The sequence below is a fragment of the Crocodylus siamensis genome, chromosome 1 (assembly GCF_052110815.1).
Source record: "Crocodylus siamensis isolate JL-2025a chromosome 1, ASM5211081v1, whole genome shotgun sequence".
Lineage (NCBI taxonomy): Eukaryota > Metazoa > Chordata > Crocodylia > Crocodylidae > Crocodylus > Crocodylus siamensis.
Window position 1 is genome coordinate 376,021,153 of NC_143395.1, and position 21,255 is coordinate 376,042,407.

At 46.4% G+C, this 21,255-nt stretch overlaps 1 protein-coding gene across 3 annotated transcripts in view; it reads left to right on the forward strand.

Annotated features, from left to right (window-relative positions):
* The window catches only part of STARD13 (StAR related lipid transfer domain containing 13), a 602,523-nt gene that overhangs the window by 215,388 nt on the left and 365,880 nt on the right, over positions 1-21,255 (forward strand). For all 3 annotated transcript variants that reach the window (XM_090027662.1, XM_090027653.1, XM_090027672.1), the window contains one exon: positions 13,073-13,219. In XM_090027662.1, the coding sequence (XP_089883788.1) occupies positions 13,073-13,219 (147 nt within the window). The remainder of the gene's footprint in view (positions 1-13,072; positions 13,220-21,255) is intronic.

Here is a 21,255-nt window from a genome sequence, read left to right on the forward strand (position 1 = left end):
GGACCAGAGGCAGATTTACACAGGATGGGTAAGCTCACATGATGCTGGTGTGTTTAAAACTCACCACTGCCTGAGATGATGGACAAGGGCCAATACACTGCAGGACTGGAGGAGGTTGTCATCCGGGGTGTTTCAATGCCCCTCGTGATAGTAGCTGACACTGCCTACCCGCTCCTGCCCTGGCTCATGAAGCTGTATGCAGAACAAGTGCGTGGCCCACAGAAACTGCTGTTCAACAAGCAGCTGAGCAAGTGCTGCATAAGCATAGCGTGTGCATTTGGGTGCTTGAAAGCCTGTTGGAGATCACTCAGGTATAGGCTAGAAATTGATGTTGATAACATTACCGCTTATGTAGTGGCAGCATGTGTCCTGCACAATATCTGTGAAACCAGGGGCAAGGTCTTCTCAGTGATGCTTGGAGAGATCAGTTAAGAGAATTGACACAAGCCGCAACCTTCACTAGCAGGTGAGCGTGGGGGGCTAGAGATACAGGCAAATAGCAGGATGGATGCTGTGATCAGAAATAGTTTGGCAGCACACATAGGTGCCACTCTGCAGGGGGGAATGTGCTCTGTAATTGTGTGAATTGATCCTTTTTATCAGGAATGTTTCATTTCATATCAATTTCTCATTGAATAAAGTCCATCTTATGAAAAGTTGTCTTGTATAATGGGTTCATAATGGGGTCTCAGGAAGGTCTCTGTGTGGGATGGAGGGGAGGGGGTGTGTTGGCAGGGGGGATGGGTTTGTGGTGGTGGGCAACTTGAGAAGACAAGCAGGTCTAAAACCGGTTTGGGAACATGACTGCAAACTGTAACAGGATTCACATGCAAATAGCCTAATTGATTCTACAGTAGCCTGGTAACCACCACTCCCTTCCCCTGCAGTGCAGCCTCTTGATTCTGGCCGCTATGTTGGTGGGGAAGGCAGTGAATTCATTGTGCCTGGGCAGTTTTTTTTTCTTTCTTTACCTTGGTGGGGGTGTTAGGTCATGCTGGCCATTTGTGTTGATCACAGAGGGGAGGGGGAAGTAGGCTGATTGCAGTCCCCCAACAATGCTTTGGGGGCAGCTGTCCTGGGAAAGGGGATCCCTGGTAAGCAAGGAATCTTAATGATTCTCAGTAACAACCACTGCAAAAATTCTTTACAGTTTGACACAATACAAATGAGAGAAGACACAGGATTCTTTCTGTTTTACATACAAATTGTTTCCATTGAGGCTTTAAATAAACCAGGAGTTCCATTTTTACATTTACATTTTTTGCATTACATTCTTAGAAGTCCAAGCATTGACAACTATGTTTTTTACATACATGGGGGAAGCAACGGGGAAGAGGCTAGGAGGGCCTGTCTAGGGAGGGGAGGGCATGTAGGCCAGCACCAACTAGGGGTGCTAAGAGAGAGACCCCACCAGTGGGGGAAGCAGTTGTTGCTATTCAAGTGGTGAAACTGGCTGAAAAACGTTTTTATTTGTGAAAAGAATGTATTATATCACAAAGCTGCTATACTATATTATAGGGTTCTTTTGCCCCAGACAGAGCCCCAGGAGGCAAGAGGCAGGGAGAGAGCTTGCCAGCTGCCCCCAGGAATGTTAATAAACTATGATCTGGAGAAGCTGAGTCAGAACAAGCTACCCAGCTTGAACTCCTACATCAATGGGACTGGCCAAGTGTATGTGGGTGGGTGTGTGGATGCTTGGTTGTATCGGAGTGGAGAAGCTGGGATGTCCTTGGTAATGAAAAACTGGTGAAAAACTTATTATTTTGTGACAAGAATAACATTATATCACAAAGTTTACTTTCAACCAACACTGTTCAAATCTACATATAATCTTGGTCTTGATTTTTAGGGAAACCCTTTTTAGATTTTATGCCCCCCTCCACCACACACACAAGGAAAGTGGCTCTCTACAGTGAAAGAACTGAGCATTTTTTTACCAGCATGAATCAGGGTGCTGTGTGTGTGTCTGCAGCTGGAGGAAGAGGGAGTGAGGGCCTTTCCTGACAGAGATTTACCAGGCTTCAGACCTGAGGCAAGCGTTTCTTCAAGTGCAAGAAAGTGTGTGTGTGTATGTGTGTGTGCAAGCTGGGATGCCGTTGGCCTAAGTCAGGGGTGTCCAACCTTTTTGAATGTGGGGCTGGATCATGAACTTTTTATCACCCTGTGGGCCAGCGAGCCATATTCAAAGACCTCACAGGAAGTGGTATCACATCAGGAAGTGATGTCATGTGACCTTTGACACCAATGAAGTTACAGGAAATGACAATGAAATGGGTCTGGAAATGTGCCTAGGCAAGTTGTGGTTTTCAGAAAGTATGTATGTTTGGTATGGCTTAGGAATAGAACATCATTTTTCTGTGTAGGGGGTTGGACTAGATTAGGGCTGCCCAGCTGACTACCTGCAGGCCACATGTGACCCATAAAGGGCCAGAATGTCGCCCACAGCCTACATGGGGTCTGCAAGCAGTTAATATGTAGGGCATGAGCCTGGGCAGCCACCTCTCCCACTGTGCAAGGGGGAAAGGCCTGTGGAGGGGGGAGGAGTGGTTCATGTCCTGCAAACATAGCCTGCATGGCTGAGGATGGTGGTCTGCATGCTGCTGGAGCAGCCTGTGCAGTGAGGGGGCCTTAGGGGCCCACCCCCACAGCATGCAGATTGTGTACGACATGCTGGTGTTATCTGGGGCCCACAGCCTCACCAGATCTGAACAGACCTGGACTATCTTATCCACTGATGAGCCTGGCCCGTGGGGGTATACAGCTCCCTTCCCCTCTCTGCCAGCTGGGGCTCGTGGGCCAGCCCTGCCCACCTTGCCTTGCCTCACCTTGGCTTGCTGCTGCCTCGCTGTGGCTCCGTGCCGGCAGCGGCTCCACGCTCAGCGGCAGCTCTGCACTCTGCAGGGCGGTGGTGGTGGCTCCGCACTCCGTGGCAGCGGCGGTGGTGGCTCCGTACTCTGTGGCAGAGGCTCACACTCCGCGGCAGCAGCAGCTCCATACTCTGCATGCGGCAGCTCTGTGCTCCAGTGGCGGCTCTGCACTCGGCGGCAGCAGCTCCATGCTCAACAGCAGCGGCAGCAGCTCCACAGGAGCAGCTCTGCGGCACCAGCTCCATGCTCCATGGGCCAGATAAAATGGCTTAGCGGGCTGCATGTTGGAGAAGTGGTGAAGGGAGGGAGTTGTTGGAAAAACTGCACTGTAGCAGTAGTGAGAAGAGATGGCACATAGACCAACACCAACCAGGAGTGCTGAGAAGGAGCCCCCTGTCATGGGGAAACCACCTGGGGGAACAGGCTAGAAATTTTAATTGAGAGAGAGAGAGAAAGTGTGTGTGTGTGTGTGTGTGTCTGTGTACAAACTAGGATGCTGTGGGTCTACAAGTGGTGAAGCAGAGGGAAGAGGGAGGGAGGTACCACATGTAGCTCACAAGTTGACCTTCCTGGTGGAATAGATCCAAGTCAGTCATGGGCCTAGCGTGACAATCTATGTAGGGGACCTTTTTAAACAATGATAATAACATGTAGGTATGTGTGTGTGTGTGTGTAAGTATATGTATTAGAATAAATAAATACTTGGTAGTCAAGTGGCTAGAAAGCTTAGTGGGTCTATGCAAATTGTGTACCAAGTTGTTGGAAAAACTGTACTGTAGCAGTAGTGAGAGGAGAGGGCACACTGACCAGCACCACCCAGGAATGCTGAGTGGGACCCTCCAGCTATGGGGAAAGCACACAGGGAACAGGCTATAATGGGCATTCTTAAAGAAGCTGCACTATAGCATGAGTGAGGGGAGGGATGCAGGCCAGCACCAACCAGGAGTACTGAGGGGGAGCCACCAGCCATGGGGAAAGCATAATTGCTTGGGATAATTACCTGAGCTACATGAAAAGACAAAGAAAAAGGAGCATTAAATACACGATCCCTGAATTGAGCTAATGAAGCATATTTCAGTAAGTAGCTGCTTGGAATAGCTTGACCATTTTTAAGTTTTTAACATTTTTAAATTTTGCACACTGCACTGCAGACCAGCACACATAGAATCAGCAGGAGGGAAGAGGGAAGGCTGGAAGGAGGACAAAAAAGGGACAAAAAAGATATTCATTGTAAATACAGGCATATTCATCTTTGAAATGAATATTAATTTTTAAATTATGAAGGGATTATTTAAAATGCAAGCTTCTTTGCTTGTGTATTCACACCATACAAAGATTTGCCTACAGCAAGGCAGAGAGAGGCTAATGGTGAATGCCCATAAGGCTTTTTTTGGAGTCTAAAAGGATATTAAGAGTATCGAATAGACACCTGGCAGTGACACCGGCATCCTTTTTTCTGGAGATGGAAGTAGTGTCAGGCAACTTTCCCAGGCTTGTGTTCTTCTCTTCTGCCTGGTGTGCCCAACAGTAGTAGCATAATATAAAGCATAGCATCCAGGAGCTAGAAATAGGGAGGCAGAAGTTAAGAGCGTAAGGATCTGTATTATAAAACCACCATGCAATCATTCCAGCCCTGAAATGGGTGTAGCCCTCCTGTACGCAAGTGAGAGGGTGATGGGGGGTGGAGAAAGGGTAGTGAGGAGGTTCCCCCTCACCTCATATATTGCCCTGCTACTACAGGATGCTGTTGGATACCTAGCAACTTCATTCATGGCAGTTAAACCCCATTTACACAAAAGATAAAGTAAACAATGCATGCCATCCTCCCTCGGGGCACAGACAAGTGTTTGTTTTCACCTATGCATAAACATCTTGTTTGGTTGTAAAATAAGTCAGGTTGTCTTCTTTCAGGTGTCGCAAAAAGCTGCCTCATTCTGCACTGAAAGCCAATACTGCACCCGACATGAGCAGCAAGCTGCACTCTTATGGGAAAGGTGCTGTGCCACCCAGGAGCAAACATCCCACAGGGTTGAATCCCTGTGCCTCTGGTGTGTTGCCATCTCTCATCCATCTCAAAAGTCTACAGCGTACACACCCCAGTCAGTCACAGCTCCTCAAATGTGTAGGCACTCAAGGGGCCGGACAACCCTCCTCCCCTTTCCCACCTGCCTCATTCTGGTGTTAAAAAATAGTCTGGCGCTGGCCTGGTAAGCGCACAAATTTCATGTCAAAACATGCAGGGAGCCCTGCGAGTCTTTGCACGGAAAGGTTTGGCACCAAAAAAAGTGCCCGATTGCTCTGTATTTGAGGGTTAGCTTTGCACGGAAAGATTTTGCACTGAGGTGAGGGACCCCAATCCACTCACCCCACCCTCCAGCACTGGCTGGGGAACCCCCAGAACGAGCTCCCTCTGCTCCCTTTCCTCTCCTCATTCTGAAAACAGCACAGAGGCTGGGAGTGGGAGGGGCATTCCTAGGGGTGTTGGTAGGGAGAGTGGCTGCAGTCTCACAGTCGCTCTAAACAGCAGCTGGATTCACCAACCCCTAGGACCCAACAGCAAACTTCTGTTCGGTCCAGGGGATCGTTGTAACTTATCGTTGCTTCCTACGAAGTGCCATGAGTTACACGGGGAGCTGCTCTTCTGTCTGTATCTTCAGTGGATTTTGTAAGAGCTTGTACATTTCTGCCACATTCCTGTAGTTTTGGTTTAGAAATATTGGCAACTTTCATGACTTTTGATGTGAACTTTTCAGGTAAATATCGCTTTTATCACAGATTTATTTTTGCTGAATAAGATTAGTAAAGAAGCTGAAAGGGTGCAGAAACCTTTCCATCCCAGAGAGACAAAAGAATCATATTGAATGTCTGTAATGTATTCACTTCTCCTTATTCTGAAGATAACAAATAATTTTGTAGATTGTGACAAATGCTTGTACTATCATTTATACCCTGTGAATGAGCCTATCGTTTGTCTGGCTGTTCGGTCCAAGTGTCCATTCTTTTTATAACCAGTCCCTTCTCTCTCCCAATCTGCGTGCGCCGCGCTCGCATGCCACGACTTTGATGTTTTCCTGGTTCAGTTGGATTTCTGTGCGGTGCGTGCAGAACTGTCCGAAATTGAGACTGGTGGTCCATGAGCTAGCTGAGGGATCCTCCACCCCTACACCCTCACCTGGTCCTCCGGGGTGAGCATCCTTATCGCTCTCTCAAGCAGTCTCAGTCCTACGTCACCAGAGGTGTTGAGGAATAGTGTCCCCGATGCTTCTGGCCTTTGTATATAAAGTTCCGCCCATCTCCTCCACTCGGTCTGCTCCTATCCCTGTAGGCCCTCCTCTGCTCCCGTATAGCGGGGCCACCGCCTGGAGTCCATATGCCCTAGCAGGCACTGGGGTTCCATTCCGCCCTTCACCCACCGGATCCTGCGGCTCCTGCATGCCCCAGTCACCCGACTCACTGCCAGATCCCAGCCTCCTTGCCGTGCGTCCCGGTGTCGCCTTACTGCTGCTCCAGAACGTCCGGGCTCCACGCTGGGTGGCATGTATCCGCCCCTCCGCTCCCTTGCCGGCGGCTGGCGTCTGCCCCGGCAGCTCCGGTCCTGCTGCTCCCCGCTGGGCAGCGTGCATCCACCCCTCCGCTCCCTTGCCGGCAGCTGGAGTTCGCCCCAGCAGCTCCGGTCCCGCCGCTCTGCGCTGGGTGGTGTGGATCCGCCCCTTCTCTCCTTTGCTGGTCACTAGCGTCCGTCCTGGCACTTTCGGTCCCGTCGCTCCCCGCTCTGGGTCTGATCCCGGGCTGTCTTTTAACTGTGCCGCCTTGTCCGGGTACCTGGATCGGGTAAGCATTCGCTCTGCCCCCTTCGTCTGGGGCAAAGGGGCTTCCCAGAGCCTCCTAGTCTGGGTATCTCCCGGACACACCCATACTTCCATGTTGACTCTAATGGAGTTCATCTCTCTAAGTGAATACAAGATTTAGCTCCAGATGCTCATGTTTAATAAAGGCAATCCAAAAAATGAAAACCAGCCTTGCTTGCTATTAGGAAAAAACAGTCTAACCAAATTTTATGTTTGGCTGATCACTGAATATACAGAGACATAGTTAGCCATGTTAGTCTAAAGTCAAGCAGAAGGCAGAGTAGATTTACATCTTGTAGACTAACCGAAGTAGGTGTTTATAGCACAAGCTTTTGTGGGCTGAAGCTTACTTAATCAGATGCTGTGAAAGGAGGTGCATAAAGTGGTGTATAAGAAAGAGAAATAAAATCGAATCAAAGGCAGAAGGGAGGGAAAAAGAGAGGGGGGAGGTAGGAGATGGACATTGACTATATCTCAGGAAGCCTGCTAAAGTCTTGCTAATTCTTCATATGCAACCCGTTTCAGAAACTCACACTTTCTGAACTGTGATAAAACATGGCTAGTCTGTTCTCTAAAGATTAAGACTTATTTTTTGTTCTTGAGTGTGGTTATTTATTTCATTGATTTTTCCATGTCGCTGTTCTTTTCATAGTTAGTGGTAGATTTATTCCATAATGTCCAACCACAATATTTCAGTTTATGCCAGAGAGATCTATCAGGCAAAGAAATCTATCAAGGTCAGCATTTGTGCTCCTGCCTAGTGGATGGCTAGCCTTCCTATGAACCCCTTTTATAGAGCAGGAAGACTGGAAGCTCTACAGCAACGAGTGCCCTGGTTCTCCTCTTCATTATTGTGTTCCTAATCTATCCCTAAACATGCATAGGTATGATAGGAGGCTCCATGCTTCTATGCTCCACAATACAAAAGGGCTGTTCCTGTATGCCTTGCCCTCTCCAAACTTCTGCATTAATTCCATTGCCAGGTGTGTAGATGGTCCCAGACACAGCTGCAAAAATGCTTCAAATGAAAGAGGTTTTAAGTGCCTCTGCAGGAGCATGTATTGGATGGGGCCAGATGTTTGATCTGCTATAGCAGACCCACAGACCCTTTTCCCCTGCAGAGGGCTGCACAAAATGTACAAAAGATACTACAAACCAGAAGCTTGAGTAGCAGCTGCTCCTAAGCTTCAATGCTTCTCCAAAACTTCTGAGGATTATTCTATCTCATGTCTGTTCATAGAGATCCCTAACACCCAAGCTAGTCATAAAGATTTAACATTGAGAGGTGAATTTTGTCCTTTGTAATTGGGTTTGATACAACGTATTTTCTGTTTAAAATACTACTGTGCAAGCTCTGTGTTTTTAAAGTTTAATACCATCAAGTTTTTGCAGTTAAGCAGTAATTTGAGGCAACCCTTAAATATAGGCTATCAACATTTGTTCCAAATGTAGCTTTTGTGCCAAATTTCCAATTAGTGAATGTCATTTTATTAACTAGACCCATTTAGCTTTATCTGATAGGATAATGAAAACCCATTTTCCCCTCTTCCTCTTAATTTAATGGACACAATTTAGAGTCTTATTGAACTAGAAAAGACAGAACTTAATGGAAAAAACTTGATTTTGGAGAACACTTTAGCTCCTATTTTTCAAATCCTTGACTAGATATTTCTGTCATCCCTATGATATGTTTCGTATTAGCTAAAAGGTGAAGTGGTTTGTGATCTCTTAGAAAAAGGAAAACGATTAAATTATTAATGGAAATAATGGAATTTTGGTACATTTGTATATATCAGATGTGTCAGACTTATTGGTTGTGGAGCCATGTCATGTGCCCTGTGTGGCTGGTAGAAGTACTGGGAAGCTGGGGTGGAATCTGCCAAGGAAATATGGGGCATGGAGCCCTTTGGGGCACATATGCCCATGAAAGGAGATAAGTGACAGCTTCGCTAATCTCCTCCACAGCTGCTCGCTCTGCTGCCACTGCTGCCTGCCTGGCTACCATGTCCAAGCCTATCCTGCTAAAAGCCCCACAATCCAAACCTGGCCTGGGGAGGGAGGGGGTGAGTTTGACACCCCTGATATGTACTAAATTAAGTCAGTATTTTGGAAATGCAACATTTAGTTAAGACATAACTATTGTTACATCATTTGAGAGTCATCATCAGAAATATTTGGAAATCTTTCTCATTTAAGGCAATGGATTTCAAACATGGTTTTATTTCTCACTGTCTTTTAAAGGAGAGAGAAAATTTAGAAGTCCAGGAAAAAAATACTTTTTTCATAGGATGTAAATAATGATTTCATAGATTTTCATAGATTTCATAGACATTAGGGCTGGAAGGGACCTCGGGAGATCATCGAGTCCAGCCCCCTGCCCAAAGGGCAGGAAGTCAGCTGGGGTCATAGGATCTCAGCAAGATAAGCATCCAATTTACTCTTGAAGGTGTTCAATGTAGGTGCTTGAACCACCTCCGCTGGCAGACTGTTCCAGACCTTGGGGGCTTGGACAGTAAAGAAATTCTTCTTTATGTCCAGCCTGAAACGGTCTTGCAGGAGTTTGTGACCGTTTGACCTTTTCATCCCTTGGGGTGCTCTGGTGAACAAACGTTCCCCCAGATCCTGGTGGTCACCCCTGATAAACTTATAGGTGGCCATCAGATCACCCCTGAGCCTACACTTTTCCAGGCTAAAGAGTCCTATGGCTCTTAGCCTGTCATCGTAAGATCTGTTTTCCTGACCTCTGATCATGCACATGGCTCTCCTCTGCACTCTCTCAAGCTTCTCCACATCCTTTTTGAATTGTGGAGCCCAAAACTGGATGCAGTACTCCAGCCGCGGCCTCACGAAGGCCGAGTACAAGGGGAGAATGACATCCCGGGATTTGCTCGAGAAGCATCTATGGATGCAAGCCAGCATTTTGGTCGCTTTACTAGCCGCAGCATCGCATTGCAGGCTCATGTTCATCTTGTGGTCAATGGTGACCCCCAAGTCTCTTTCTTCTGTAGTGCTATCCAACGTAGCACTGCCGAGCCTATAAGGATGCTGCAGGCTTTTCCTCCCAAGGTGGAGAACCTTGCATTTTTCGGTGTTAAACACCATGAGGTTCTCGTCTGCCCATTTGCTGAGCTTGTTCAGGTCAGCCTGGATCACCCGCCTATCTTCTGACGTGGATGCTTTGCCCCAAAGTTTGGTGTCATCGGCGAACTTGGCCAGTCCACTCTTGACTCCAATGTCCACATCATTAATGAAGATGTTGAACACTATGGGTCCAAGGACAGAGCCTTGAGGGACCCCACTGGTCACAGGGCACCACGATGAGTGACTGCCATCAATTACAACCCTCTGGGTCCAACCACGGAGCCAATTTCCCAGCCAGCGGATCGTGGTGGAGCCAAGGCCACAACTGGGCAGTTTGGCCAAGAGGTGATCATGGGATACCAGATCAAAAGCTTTTTTGAAGTCAAGATATAGGATATCAATCTCTTCTCCCTTGTCCAGGTGATAGGTCACCTGGTCATAGAAGGAAATGAGATTGGTCAAACAAGACCTACCCGCAACAAACCCATGCTGGCTATCCCTTAGGATGTTAGCCTGGGCCAGTCCATCGAGGATGGCCTCTTTAATAAACTTTTCTAAGATCTTCCCCAGGATAGAAGTCAGGCTAATGGGCCTGTAGTTAGCCGGATCCACTCTCCTCCCTTTCTTGAAGATCGGCACCACATTGGCCTTCTTCCAGTCTTCGGGCACTACACCAGAGCGCCAGGAGTTTTCAAAGATCCGTGCCAGGGGCTGGGCTATGACGCTCGCCCGCTCCTTGAGTACCCTGGGGTGCAGATTGTCAGGGCCGACTGACTTGAAGGTATCCAGCTTCTCAAGGTGTTCCTTCACGAGGTCAGCATTTATGGAGGGTAGTGGATCCCCATCACCCGGATCTCCCTGTCCCATAGCATTGGACTCATAATTTAATATTACAATGATTGTCTTCTCTACAAAGCTCCAAAGACAGTAACCCTTATTCTTAAATGTAATATTTAGTTAATTTATAGGTATTGTTACATCATTCCAGAAAATCTTCATTAGGAATATCAGCTCAACTGTGGATGTGAAGAAGTGAACATGTATGCAGTGTATTGGCTCACCTCAACTTGGAAAAGAGATGCAGGGCTAAGAGGGAGTGCACATAATGGGCGCTACCACATATCTTATTTAGATGGACTACACTAATCTATCCTTGTGGTATTGAGCAAAAATCCCATCAGGATGTGTGCCAATATGGACGAAGTGTTTTATAGCCATGCTCAGTGTTGGCTGCATTTAATCAACTTCATGGTTGGTTTCCATTGCTGAGTACATGTGGCTTTTGGCAGCAGTTTAATAGTATTTTATGAGATTTTTTGTATTCGATCAAAAGTTGTGGGGCTTTTTCCCCCAGACTGATGTGGGGTGGGGAAGGCGGAAACCTTGTCTTGTATCCAAGTAAATATGGTACTAAATAAGTAAATAAATGCGATTAGAGCCTAAACTATCTTTCTAAGCAACAAAGCATGATTTTCTGGTTAAGACATAACTCTTCTCTCACTCAGGTGTAATTGAGAGAAACTCCTTTAAGGGCAAGCCAGTTAGAGAGGCATAATGTTGGTGTTAAATAAGCATTCCTCTCAATACTTTTTCTGGCTCTGCCACACTGTGGGCACATCTATGTGAGACACTTACTGCAGAGCTGCCTAATTAGCTTTGCAGTAGTCTCTCTGACTACATGTGCAGCCCTATTTGGCTACAGGAAAGTAATTGACTTTACTGCAGGTTAGCACTCGCAAACACAAGTACTGTTCTATGGCAAAATTCTTTAGTGTGCAGCCACAGATGCATAGAAGCTGATGGAGTTGTCTGGGGCATGAGGGTGTTTCAGTTCATGAGCTGCCTACTGGCTGGTCCCATACTGGAGCACCCTTGTGCCTCAACCAGCCCCTCCACAGCACCTTGAGCCAGGATAGAGCAGCCCCAGGCTGACCTCCCTCAGCCCTCTGCCAGCCAGGGCTGCTCCAACCCAGCTCAAGATGCTGTGGTCCCAGGCACACATGAAGAAGCTGCTCCCAGGAGCAATAAACTCTGGCGCAATATGGACTGGAGTTTATTGTATCGCACAAATTTCATGTGTAGATGGGCCCTGTATTGTGTGACCATCAAGTCACCCTGGGCCAGACCCTATTCTATCTGTGGAACATTTAAAGTGGACTTAGGCACCTAAGTATGATTGTGTTCCACAGTGTTCAAATCCCTGAAGATCCATTAATGTATCTACTTTTGTAACATACCCTTAAATCTTACCTTTAAAATCAAATCTCTGAAAAGCAGCAGCAGACTTTCAGGGTCTCAGCAAGGTGGAGTAGAATAGCACTTGGGTGCCTGAGTTCACCTTTACACCTGTAAGATGTATTAGAATCTGGCCTTATCTTCTCTGTGTCCCAGTTTCTGGTTCCAAAAGAGGACATGATTCAACACAAGGATTTATCAAAGAGAGACTTGCCTAGCTCACCTAGGTGTTGCAAGGCTTAACTCTTTCATGTTTGTAAAGCACCTTAAGAGTTTTGGTAGGACAGTGTTCTAGAGTTGCAACGGATTATTAGTATTGGTGTGCACAGACTGTTAAAATCAACTAAATGAAATGATGTATATGTGAACATATTCATACTCTGTCAAAGTGAGATGACTGAAAAAAAAGTAGTTTGAGGGTAAAAATGGAACTCCATGCAAGGGCTGTCCTTAATAACAAAGAAATAACAAAAGAGTTGACTATACAAGTTGTTTTAATATGTAAAAAATGAAAGGGAAGGCAAGCAAGACAGAAAATGAGTAGGAAGTTAAGTGTTTTGATCATTCAGGCAGATTTCAAATTGATACATAGGAAAAAGCAGTAAGCCCTGAAGATAGCATACCTGTACAGTGAAAAAGAAAGTAAGGATTGTAGGGTGACCCCCAGTGTTATGAGCCTAGTGGAGAAAGAGAAATATCAATTTTATTTTCACGCAAATAAAGAAAGATAAAAATCAAAAGAGCTTAGGAAGGAAAAAATAAAGAGCTTGTTTATGAGCCTACTTAGCTTAAGCTGGTAGTGCTTGATGCAAGATGAAATGTTAAAGATAGATTTGGATATCAAGGAGTGGTTGGCTTGTGTTTAGTCAGGGAAAAGCATGTGTATAAATATCAGTGGGGTAGAGATAATAGCTGAAACTTTCTAAATGGAGGAGGTCACAAGAGGGTAGACAGGGTTGACCATCAGAAGACACAAAAAAAATTACAATTCATGAACAGCTTTTAATATTTTAAGAATTTCTGTATTTGGCTTTCTTTTAGACCCAGCCAGAAACAGGATCTGAGTGGTCAGACTCTATGTCATGTCTGATGAAGAAGCTGGAACAATTGAATTTAGATATTGAAGAGGCTCTCAGTGCTGGCTCTTCTCCTACCAATACTCCTTGTACAAAAAGGCGCAAAGAGACGGTAAGGTCTAACAGCAAGGGAGATACCTGTTTTCATTAGGAATATAATTACTCTTTAGTGTTTATTTTAGTAGGATAGTAAAGTCGACATTGTATGTGTATTGGTATAAATATTGCTATGACATGTGGTAATCTTTTTCATAACTTCCTAAATTATTTTCTTAGTTTGGGAGCAAGTATTTAGTCTTGAGAAGCCATACTATATAGTTGGTACTTTCTGTTAGGCAAGAATTTGTTCTTTGCTACTTCTCTTTCAGAACTGGTAGATATACACAAAGAACTTACATTTGTACATATTTTTTAGTTTTTGTTTCTACTGTAGGTGCTTGTGTGCCTCATGTCTGTGAGATTAGTCTTTTTTTTTTTAAGTGTCCATTGGAGCTGTGCATGTGCCCTGTGCCTTCTCATGCTTCCATACAAAGGGCAAAAGCATCCATGACCTTCTCTCAGTTCTCACTGTAGGTGGCAGCAAGACACAACCCTGCACTGCCAGTCCTACTTCTTTTCAACATCCACTTATTTTTACTCATTTATCTGTGGACTTGGTAATTATCTACATCTGCATTCTGGTAGGAATCATTCTGTCCATTTTATTCAAATCTGACAGTGAGAAGGAAAATGCTTCTCATACACAGTCCCTTTGTATAAGCACAGCTAAGCACTCTTCTCTTCTGCTTCATGGGGAACTCCAAGCCTTCAGACTTGAAGTTATTACCACTGTGTGATAGCCTGATTCTACCATCAATCATAGCAACTACCTGTTTTGCTTGAGTGAAAGCCAAGCTAAACTCCACTTTGCTGGGGAAAGGACACTTCAGACCCTGAAGAACCAAATGCCAACTGCAATTACATACTAAAGAAATCAGTGTCCTCCAGTAGACACATGATGCACAAAAAGCTGACTCCAGTAGTTCCATGATAGCCAAAAGGAAGACATTGCTGAGGATCCCAGCACAGTCATCTAAAATGCTGATACCTTTTAATACTGAAGGTGAGTTACAAGAGTGGACGTTTTGAGCAAACAAGCCAAGACTGTTGATACCTCAAGCAAAACACACCTCTGAGGATAAGATTGCTTAGTCCTAAACAATAGAGAAGCTAATGATATGGCAGTCATCCTTGTGGTACAGACAGAACATACCATGGCACCTTAGTACTAATGACCACACAGGCACCATCAATCAACAGAGATCCTGATTTTCTCTGATTTAAAAAAAAAATTACCAATTTTTGCATTTAAACAAGTAACCCAAAAAATTGGAGATTTTTTAATCAGAGAAAACCAGGATCCCTGATCATCAACCCTGTAAGAAAATACATATCGTTTTGAAGGAGTCAGCAGTGCAGAGAGATATCCCCAGCACTAAGACCACTGTAGGCACAAGAAGAGATCCCAGTACCCAGATCACTGTTTACCTCAACAGTTCTCTGGAGGAAACACACTGCTTGCCTTCTTCACCAGGTCACATCTTTTTAACGCCTTCAAACAAGAAGCATCCATCCTCTGGTCAGCAGGTAATCTACTGAACAGACCTGAAGGCTCATTGTTAAACAGAACATTACAGTTTCACTGTGACGAGGAAACAAGCCACAACCGGCTCTAAACCTCTTGAACCTACTTGCCATCTCATTGAAAGAAATGGTGGTGCTCACATTTTTTTGCTGTCACCTATGGCCAAACCAATGATATCAGACTGAGAGGAAGTCTGGCACCATTTATTGCAGAATGGGGAGAACAGCATCTCTCCCCCAAAAGATGTGAATGTGTCAGTAACAGCACTAGGTGATTTTTAAAGCTTACCAATATCACCAATGAGAGAAACAAACACTTTAGATATCAGTAGACGCAAGAAACTTGCACTGACTGTTCCATACCCTATTGGCATCAGGGCCTGTAAGAATTGCCCTTCCAATCAACAGGGGAATGCTTGACCTCTCTAAACTTGTGGCAGAAACCTCCATTATTTCAGCTGCAGTGAAAAGGGTCAAAAACTGTAACATGGCCACCAGAAGGGGCTTAACTATGTCTACTCTTACTCTGATCTTTGGTTGTTAGTTGCTTGTTTCATCCAAGAGAAATCCAGATCCTTCAAAAGTGTACTTAGACAATAAGAAACCAGAGAAAATTGATCTGTTCATCAAGATAGCCTATTTGCAACTTTGCATTTCTAATTACTAACCTCCCTTGACTAAATATAATTTTCTAATGAGGCACTGGATGGTGCCGTTCCCAGTTAATCTATCACAACAATAAGGAAGAAATGGCCTTGGACATCTCAGACATGGGCAGATCCTTGATTATTGTTGTAAAATAGGAAGAGCCTCGTGGCTACAGGTTTTGGCTATCCTCAAGGAAGTACAAACCACAAAAGAAAATCTTCTTTTCAAGAAAATGGAACTTTTGGGCAAACATATCAAACAAGGCTGTTCGACTTGCAGCCAGTGGGTTCCTGCCTGGCTGCTGTTTCCCTCCCATGCTCCTGATGCTGCTGGGGTCTCTAGGCTCCCCCTTCCTCCAATAGCTTCTGTTTTCTGCTCCTGCCTCTGTGGGTGGGATAGCATAGCCCACGGGAGTCCAGGGAGTCCATGCAGCTTGCATGGTGGGGCAGCCTGCACAGCTCATGCAGCACGTGGCTCAGGGAATGCCCATGGCCCATGCAGCCTATGGCCTCTGATCACTCCGCAGTTGAACAACCCTGGTATAGACAATACTGTACATGCCCTGAAAGAATTTAGGGCCACCTTGAGCTTCTGGGAGACATAAACACCATCCCCATATAGCATGGCAAACTTCCATCAGCCACAGACAAGACGGAGTCCATTTTATTGGTTCAATAAGCTGGACTTCTCTCCAAAGAAGAAATGAACACACAATGGGAATCACTAATCTTCCTCCTTCTCTGCTATATACTTGTCAACCCTGCTCTAGAACACAGATTTGAGTGTACTTTCAGAAGGTACATAATAGTAAGTCCAGAATGTTAAAAAACTACCTTGTTCGTTTCTGCCTTGCTCCAGACTTCTCTTCCATCACATCCAACATGGTTACCAGTCCTGTTCCTTTTTCCATTGTAAAGTGATTTGAGATCTACTGATGAAAAGTAGGGCTGTGTGAAGCTTTGGGTGCTGATTCAATTCAGAGGAGATTTGGCCCAATTCGGTTGCCAAATCTCCAAATCCGAATCAAATGGGGAGACCAGTTAACAGGTCCAAATTGATTGATTTGGAGACTTTTGGTGATTCGGGCAGTCCCTGCCTGCTGCAGCAGGGAGCTGGACCCTGACTCCAGGCTGGTCAATAGGAGACAGGGACAGGGGAGCTGGAGGGGAGGAGACAATGGAGGGAACCCTGCTAGGAAGACTGGAAGAAGGCCAATGTGGTGCCAATCTTCAAGAAAGGGAGGAGAGTGGATCCAGCTAATTACAGGCCCATTAGCCTGACTTCTATCCTGGGGAAGATCTTAGAAAAGTTTATTAAGGAGGCCATCCTTGATGGACTGGCCCAGGCTAACATCCTAAGGGATAGCCAGCATGGGTTTGTTGCGGGTAGGTCTTGTTTGACTAATCTCATTTCCTTCTATGACCAGGTGACCTATCACCTGGACCAGGGAGAAGAGATTGATGTCATATATCTTGACTTCAAAAAAGCTTTTGATCTGGTATCCCATGATCACCTCTTGGCCAAACTGCCCAGTTGTGGCCTTGGCTCTACCACGATCCGCTGGCTGGGAAATTGGCTCCGTGGTCAGACCCAGAGGGTTGTAATTGATGGCAGTCACTCATCGTGGTGCCCTGTGACCAGTGGGGTCCCTCAAGGCTCTGTCCTTGGACCCATAGTGTTCAACATCTTCATTAACGATGTGGACATTGGAGTCAGGAGCGGACTGGCCAAGTTCGCCGATGACACCAAACTTTGGGGCAAAGCATACACATCAGAAGATAGGCGGGTGATCCAGGCTGACCAGGACAAGCTCAGCAAATGAGCAGACGAGAACCTCATGGTGTTTAACACTGAAAAATGCAAGGTTCTCCACCTTGGGAGGAAAAACCTGCAGCATCCTTATAGCCTTGGCAGTGCTACGTTGGATAGCACTACAGAAGAAAGAGATTTGGGGGTCATCATTGACCACAAGATGAACATGAGCCTGCAATGCGATGCTGTGGGTAGTAAAGCGACCAAAATGCTGGCTTGCATCCATAGATGCTTCTCGAGCAAATCCCGGGACGTCATTCTCCCCTTGTACTCGGCCTTCGTGAGGCCGCGGCTGGAGTACTGCATCCAGTTTTGGGCTCCACAATTCAAAAAGGATGTGGAGAAGCTTGAGAGAGTCCAGAGGAGAGCCACGCACATGATCAGAGGTCAGGAAAACAGATCTTACGATGATAGGCTGAGAGCCATGGGACTCTTTAGCCTGGAAAAGCGCAGGCTCAGGGGTGATCTGGTGGCCACCTATAAGTTTATCAAGGGTGACCACCAGGATCTGGGGGAACGTTTGTTCACCAGAGCGCCCCAAGGGATGACTAGGTCGAACGGTCACAAACTCCTGCAAGACCGTTTCAGGCTGGACATAAGGAAGAATTTCTTTACTGTCTGAGCCCCCAAGGTCTGGAACAGTCTGCCAGCGGAGGTGGTTCAAGCACCTACATTGAACACCTTCAAGAGTAAATTGGATGCTTATCTTGCTGAGATCCTATGACCCCAGCTGACTTCCTGCCCTTTGGGCAGGGAGCTGGACTCGATCTCCTGAGGTCCCTTCCAGCCCTGATGTCTATGAAATCTATGAAATCAGGACCTACTGTTAGCCACTTACCTTTCACATCGCCTTTGAGGGACCCTTCACATGAGGATGTATTGATAAAAGGAGTGGCACCTTTTTCCCTTTTTTTTTTTTGGGTGTTGGGGGGGGTTTGCTTTGTTTAGGACTTTAGGTGATTCAGGTAGAATATTAGAGCACAGAAGAAAAGGCTTGTGATCTGTTACTTCCTGGATGAACAAGGAATAAAACCTGTGCTGTATCTTCAACCTGTAAAGATTGAGCAGGAAGAGCACTTTCATGTAACTGTCCACCCATCTCCCAGAGACTACATGAACTTCACGGTGACCAAATATTATCAGTGCAAAGTACTGCCATTCACACTCCCTACAGCAATGAGTCTTCATAAAAATAGAGTGATGGTGGCTGAGGGGAAAAGATGTCCACAACTGCTCCCTATGTGCTAAATTAGCATTTCTCAACCCATGGGTTGTGACCCAAAAGCGGGTCATAAGAATATATGAGAGGGTTGCCAACAAACTTTAAAAAATGGATTCTCCTTTAAAAGAGAAAAATGTAGGAAACTTTGGCTTTTTCTGTACAGGCTGCCAGAGTTCCAGCTTGCAAGGAGCTGCTTGTGGGCCCCTATTGCCTCACACAGTGGAGGGCTGGGGGTGGGTGCAGTGGGTCAGGAGTGAGGGGCACTGGGTCAGGACAGTGATGTTTACAAATGAGTCCTGGTACAAAAAAGGTTGAGAACCACTGTACTACATGATTGGCTGATCAAGGTGAGGTTCACGGGGTTTCTGACCATAACAGCCATTGAATAGGTTCATTTCTTGTTTGACCAGCTGAGACCACCACATGAACTGCAAAAAGTAGTCTCTTGCTTAATTACAAATGATAGCGTTCGTGGAAGCCATGATCAAAGCCCAGTCAATAACAGCATATTCCTGTGAGGACTGTTTTGTTTTCTTGTTTCTGTAACTAATATTGAATAGAATTAGATAAAATACAACTGTGATAGTGAGGACTTGCCTTAGACTATGGGGTCACAAATCAACAAGCAATATGACATTGCTTGTCAGACTTCACCTCTAGCCTATGAAGCTCTGGGTGGGGTCAGTCTACAGGCAGTCGTTGACTTTAAGATGTTTTGAGCTACACCGAACGGCACGTAGATGTTTATAAATTGACACCCTTTGACTTTCTGATGTCAATTTTGACTTTACAATGCTTGATCCGCTGCTACACCATGCCAGTGAACAAGTTCGCTGCGTTGCTCATCTCCCCTGGTGAACATCTGTCCAAACTTCCTTGGATACATTCTTTAAGAAAGCAGACAAAATTCCAGAAAAACCTGCAGTCAAGTCTTCTGAAAAGCCAAGAACCCTTCAAAAAGTCCAACCAAGAACGCTTCAAAAAGTCTAGCAAAGTCACCTCAAAGAAGTCCTTCCAAATCAATGATTGCTATTTACAATATAAATACATTAATGTAGCTATATTATTCATCTATGCTTGATTGAGTACAAAATTCTGGCTTATATTTTATGAAAATAGGGTATTGGGCCTCGATTCAGGAACCAATCCTCCACCTATAACATTGTTCCTATAGGAAAATCGATTCCGAGTTATGATGTTTCGACTTAAGACATGGTTTTCAGGAACCAATTGTTGTAAGTCCGAGGACTGCCTGCATTTTGTTTAGACACCAGATGAACAAGGTCAGGCTCCCTTGCCATGCCATTTAGGTTTTGTTTATGATGTTGCTTGGTCACCCGATGCTTTCTTGTGCAAGCAGTTCAGTTTATCTATATGCAAAAGAATCAACAGCTTCAGACAAACTTCTATGAAGAGATTTATATATTTTGGCAGGGAAGGTAGGCTTTAAACTAAAATAAAAGAGAAATTAACTTTTAAATATTCGCATCATGTGATTTGCAGTGAGCCCCAATAGGTGTAAGAAAATTTGGTGTTAAAGCTCAAAAATGTCAGTATTCCAGAGATGCCTGTCACAGGATCAAGGAGGTGTCCTGTGACTAATATAGGGTTAAGGAGCTGCCAATCACCAGGGGCAGCTCAGGTGCTGGTTGCCGCAGCAACCAGACAGGTCAGGTGACCAGAAGGGGGCAGGGCCGGGCCTTTATAAACTGCCCAGGCTGGAGCCAGAGTAGCAGTTCCCCTCTGGCAGCTGCAGGAGCCGCAGCTCTGCAGGAGAGCTGAGCAGCAGAGTCAGTGGTGGCAATCTGACTGGCTGCAATGATGCAAGGGGAGAGAGAGAGCCTGGACAGATATATGGCTGAGAGTCAGCATTGTGTGGAGTTTGTATTATAAGCTTAGCGCTTATGTTATGTTGTAGCCGGCTGGCTGACTCTTTGGTTTACTTATGGTTACACCGGAGGACCGGGTGAGGCTGTAGGGGTGCGAGGAGGCCTCACGGGGGCTCCCCAGTAGCTTGGGGGTTCCCGGTACCCAGCGGGGGCACAGTGAGTAGTGCCACAGTGGCACAGCGTGACAAGTGCTGGAGAGGCGCTCAGTGTGTGGGGGTCATAGCCCCAGCCGTGAAAGGCGCGGCATAGGCCCCAGAGGGGGCAATGGGCGAGGGAGGCGCGGCAAAGGCCCTAGAGGGGCGAGAAGCGCGGGAGGTGCGGCAAAGGCCCTAGAAGGGGGCGAGAGGCTCCAGAGGGCAAGGAGCGGGGAAAAAACTGCAAGATAGGCCCAGTGGGGTGAGGCCTGGGCACGGCAAGCCCAGAGGCGCCGGTAGCGGGGTGTAGGTTGCAGCAGCAGTCCAGGGGCGCTGGTAACAGGGTGCAGGTTGTTTAACCGGCCCAGAGGCACTGGTAAAGGGGCGACAGACGTGTGACCAACCCAGGGGCGCCGGTAAAGGGGGCCAGTGGCGTGATAGGTCCAGGAGGTTCAGAGACGGGCGCCAGGTGAGTGACAGGCCCGGGGGTGCCAGAGAGGGGCACCAGGGCAGGACAAGCCCAAGGGGTGCCAGAAAGGGCACCGGAGGGCAAGGGCAGAACAACATCCAGGAACAGCTGCGAGGTTTGGGGCGTGCTAAGGGGAGATAGGAGGCACGCATTGCCCATAGGGCTGGGGGTTTTGGAGCACCCCACTTGGAACGGAGGTAATACCAGCGCGGTGTCAAGGGGTGAAAGTAGGCAGTGTCCCTTACTGAACTTAATAAGAACAAAGACGTGGTGGGCAAGAAGAGGGTGCTGGATCACCTTAATGACATGGCACGGGGTGCTAGAGAGCTCACGGCCCCTCGCAGGCCCCAC